Consider the following 5,188-nt stretch of genomic DNA (forward strand, 5'->3'; position numbering starts at 1 on the left):
TGTGTAGACCAAACGCTATAGTGTAAATATCTGTGTAGACCACACGCTGTAGTAACACCGTTTTGTTTGTATTTCATGTTGCAACGCGGTCCTACTTTTTGTTAAAGAGAATGTAGTAAATACAGTTGTTGAAAATATGTAAAACGTGTTTTATTGAGGACATTAACTGGCATATTCTCTTATGAGAGAAAAAAAAGGCGTTGGATATTGTTTTCAGCACAAAGGATTTCGTAAGTATCACAAATTTTAGCCGTGGTTGCGTCTATGGCGCTCAGCAATGTCTAATTTTGAACTGATAAACTAGAAGAAGGGCAGCTAGTCAACAACACCAACCGTCACTCTTATAGCATAACTACGGCCCCATATAGCGGAGTGTGATTTTGTGGCAACCGGGCCGGAACCTTGAACCCTCGAATTCACAGTCCGGGCACCTTCACCACTAGACCACACCCGCCCCTTAATGATATTAGCAGAATTAATTTTGAAATCAGGTTGCGTGTAAATTAGTGCGACGTATTAAAGAAAGCCCTATAGTGGTCGCTGCATGAACAGTTTTCTGAATGTTGTCTTCATATTCATAACACGACTGCATTCCCAACCTTACCTCGTAATAAGCTAAGGTTTTCTGGAAGGTATTATTTGTTGGTGCACCTTGGTGTCGCTGGTCCGGGTAAAGGAGTTGGAATGCCTTGCCGTAAAATGGAACACCAATTACTAACTTGTGTTTCGGTGCTCCCATGCTTACCCACAGGTAGAGTCCGTCGTTCTAAATAAAATAACGTTCATTATATTTTCTTTGTCAGTACTTGCGCGGAAAATCACCGAAATCTAATGTTAGTTTTTTAATCAAATAGACATTATAATTGAACAGAGTCGTTTAAACATCTGTTTAACAACAAGTAAAAGCTTGGAATGGTCTATCCTTTCATTGAAGGTGAGTGTCTGTGAGCCAGACTAGTTTCGGAGAATTTCACTCCTCATCAGTGACTCCAAGCTTTTACTTGTTGTTAAACAAATGTTTAAACAACTCTATTCAATTATGTACATATAGAATGATAGGTTTCTTTTTTTTGTGAGTGTAAAACACTTAAATACACCACTTAGACATTGTAATTGATTTGAACTTCTCATATTAATTATGGGATAAGCCAGTTATTAAGAAACTTTTATTTAAAAACTGCAGACTGTCGGACGATTCGGCTTTTTTTTTTTTATCCTAGTGAGGACACAAATTATAATATTGGATAGATAGTTTTTTCTTCCTAGAACTTAAATTGTTTTTATTTATAAAATTAGTAAATCACTCTAATGATCACTTCTTTATATTAAAACTGATAAATTCAAATTATTTCCTTTTAATTGAATTTTAGTAATCACTGCAAACTACAGTCATTGTATTTACAAACACAAAAATGACTCTTACCACATTCACATTTTCATAAGCAAATGTATCAAAAGGTCGTCGGTAAAGAGGGCTGTGGACGTCAGCAACACCATCCCAATAGACACGAAGATCATATGTCATAACATTTATCCAATCCAAATAACTAGACAAAAATAAATAAAAAACGTTATTAGTTTGCTTTTAATGTTATATGTCATATGTCATAACACTTATCCAATCCAAATAACTAGACAAAAATAAATAAAAAACGTTATTAGTTTGCTTTTAATGTTTATTTGCTCTTTGACAGCTTATGAGCTCTTATAAAGCTTAAAAATGGGCTATCAGTGCTGTGCCTACTGCATGGATCGAACCTCGAATTTTAGCATTATACGCCCTCAAGATTGCCACTGAGCCACATGGAGACTATTTTGCTTTTCAAAGTAGCATGATTTTACAAGGTTGTCCTTTTAAATTAAACAAACAAACAAATCGAATTAAGCTCTACAGAAATATTTGATAATGTAATTAAATTACGGCAATAAATATTTCATTATGATGATCAACTGATCAAACAGGACACATGAATAAAACTCGGCTTTTAGGCAATCAAAACTATAATTTTTTAAACAAGCCATTACTGTCTTACTGAAAGAGTCAGTAAATCAAGCTTACGATCCTGGTTCAGTTGATTTTGAGGTTACCACCCTAGTCCACCTGAGTTTGGATTAGGTACTGAAGTACTATCTTCCGAAAGAACCAGCTACACTAAATAGCACCTTCCTTAGAAATTTGCTGCACGAAGTACCATTTCCAATAGAGATCCTCTAATACAATAAAAAACACCCTCTGTAGAGACACCCTAACACATAAAACACCCTCTGTAGAGATACCCTAACACACAAAAAACACCCTCTGTAGAGATATCTTAATACAATAAAAAACAACCTCTGTAGAGATACCCTGACACACAAAAAACACCCTCTGTAGAGATCTCCTAATACAATAAAAACACCCTCTGTAGAGATCTCCTAATACAATAAAAACACCCTCTGTAGAGATACCATAACACACAAAAAACACCCTCTGTAGAGATACCATAACACACAAAAAATCACCCTCTGTAGAGATCTCTTAATACAATAAAAACAACCTCTGTAGAGATCTCTTAATACAATAAAAACAATCTCTGTAGAGATACCCTAACACACAAAAAAACACCCTCTGTAGAGATCTCCTAATATAATAAAAACACCCTCTGTAGAGATACCCTAACACACAAAAACACCCTCTGTAGAGATACCCTAACACACAAAAAACACCCTCTGTAGAGATCTTTTAATACAATAAAAAACAACCTCTGTAGAGATACCCTGACACACAAAAAACACCCTTTGTAGAGATACCCTGACACACAAAAAACATCCTCTGTAGAGATTTCCTAATACAATAAAAACACCCTCTGTAGAGATACCCTAACACACAAAAAATCACCCTCTGTAGAGATCTCCTAATACAATAAAAAACAACCTCTGTAGAGTTACTCAAACACACAAAAAACACCCTCTGTAGAGATCTAATACAATAAAAAACACCCTCTGTAGAGATACCCTAACACACTATAACCAAACTTTGTAGAGATTCCTTACACTCACAAAAAACAACTTCTGTAGAGATCCCCTACACAAAACCAAACTTTGTAGAGATCCCCACACAAAACAGCAATCTCTGTAGAGATTCTCTACTCAAAATACCAAACTCTATACAGCTCCCCTACACAAAAACCAAACTTTGAAGAGATCCCCTACACAAAAAAAAACTCTGTAAAGACCCTACACAAAAATACAAAGTTTGTAGAGATCCCTTAAACAAAAACCAAACTTTAGAGAGATCCCCTACACACACACACACACACAAATCGGTGAGATCCCCTACGCAAAAAATCAACCTCTGTAAAGATCTCTTACACATAAAGTCAAACTTCATAGAGATCCCCTAATACACCAAAAAACCAAACTTTGGACAGATCCCTTAATACACCAAAAACGAAACTTTGTAGAGATCCTTTAATACACCAAAAACGAAACTTTGTAGAGATCCCCTACACCAAAAACGAAACTTTGTAGAGATCCACTACACAAAATCCAACCTCTGTAGAGATCCCCTAATACACTAAAAAAGTAGCCTCTGTAGAAATCCCCTAGTACACTAAATCCAACCTCTGTAGAAATCCCCTAGTACACTAAAAACTCTCTCCATCTAGATCACCTACATAAATATATTTTTTGTGTAAAACGATGAAACTTTTATTTGAGGATTTTTTCCCAGTAATTAAATCTAGAAATTAATCAGTCACCTTTTTGTGGTATAAACTGGTTATTTATAGTTGGTGTGTTTTAGAAGTTGCATTTTCCCTTGTGGGGTATAAAAGATAAAGAATTTCCAAGCTCATTATTCAGAATATCAAATATGAAGATAAATAATGACTCCAAAAACCTGTTCTCATACCGAAAGTTCTTTTATTATTTTTAAACGTATAAATGAAAACCAAAAACATAATAACAGCGCTAGAAGCCTTCGATCCCAACTTGTACTTCATCTTTGATCTTCTGGTGGATCAGCTGTCCACTTTTCACTAGATTTGAACTCATTCCCTGAACTAAGGTTGTTCTGCCAAAGAACGTTCAGTTCTCATCTGATATTTCTCAGAAGTTCAACGGTCAGAAAACGTTTCGATTTTATGATTTCGAGTCTCTAAATGTGCTCAGCAAGTGCTAAGTTTCACGCACAGTACGTAAACGTGATACTTGTTCTGAAGAGGAGTTCCGTATCATATTCAGTTAATTTTAGCTGTAATTTTACGCCCTCTTACTTCTCTCCGAGTTTACTTAAAGAACCGACCTAATAGTCTCGTGTGTGGTGTATGTGTCTAGAATATCACAAGTAGGTTTTCTTGCTCCTGCAGTTTAACGATTGTCCAGTACTTAAGTTTCATTATGCTCTTTTTCACAGACGCATATGCTGTTAGTAATCCATCTTGATAGATATTAGTTTTATTTTATTTCTCAACTTGAAAGTCTATACATTAAAATTATAGTACAGGCCGCTGGTTTATCACACTTACTTAGAAAGTGTTGTAAATATCTACATCAACAGCCTTAAACTTTAACACAAATTAACGAACACAAACAGCCAACTGACGACTTAACCATTAAACAAACGAGGATGACATGAGGGGGTCAGATTCGAACGCCGACCTCCCTATGTCACTCCACGGGGGGAGAGGAGTCTAAGAGTATGTTTCAAGTTTGGTGACAATCAGGCCAGCAGTTTGCCAATTACAAGCGGAAACACCCCCACACATACAGACTTTTGTCAAATAATTGGCTAGATTTAGTAAAACTAGTTGTGCTTACTGATGTATATTACAAACGAAAGTTGCTTACATTTGCAAGAACACTTGCTAAAAAAAAGTATGACTAGCATATTTAACTGAGCAAAGTAATTCACATAGATACCAGGGATTCTAGAAATGGCATTACATAGATACCAGGGATTCAAGAAACGGCATTACATAGATACCAGGGATTCTAGAAACGGGTTTACATAGATACCAGGGATTCTAGAAATGGCATTACATAGATACCAGGGATTCAAGAAACGGCATTACATAGATACCAGGGATTCTAGAAACGGCATTACATAGATACCAGGGATTCAAGAAACGGCATTACATAGATACCAGGGATTCTAGAAACGGGTTTACATAGATACCAGGGATTCAAGAAACGGCATTACATAGAT

At 35.9% G+C, this 5,188-nt stretch overlaps 1 protein-coding gene across 1 annotated transcript in view; it reads right to left on the reverse strand.

Annotated features, from left to right (window-relative positions):
- Positions 1 to 5,188, reverse strand: part of LOC106474301 (endochitinase-like) — a 24,018-nt gene that overhangs the window by 3,672 nt on the left and 15,158 nt on the right. The window contains exons 6-7 of the mRNA XM_013934989.2: positions 1,424 to 1,547; positions 605 to 766 (exon numbers count right to left, since the gene is read on the reverse strand). Of these exons, the coding sequence (XP_013790443.2) occupies positions 605 to 766; positions 1,424 to 1,547 (286 nt within the window). The remainder of the gene's footprint in view (positions 1 to 604; positions 767 to 1,423; positions 1,548 to 5,188) is intronic.

The sequence above is a fragment of the Limulus polyphemus genome, unplaced genomic scaffold (genome assembly GCF_000517525.1).
Source record: "Limulus polyphemus unplaced genomic scaffold, Limulus_polyphemus-2.1.2 Scaffold7047, whole genome shotgun sequence".
Classification (NCBI taxonomy): domain Eukaryota; kingdom Metazoa; phylum Arthropoda; class Merostomata; order Xiphosura; family Limulidae; genus Limulus; species Limulus polyphemus.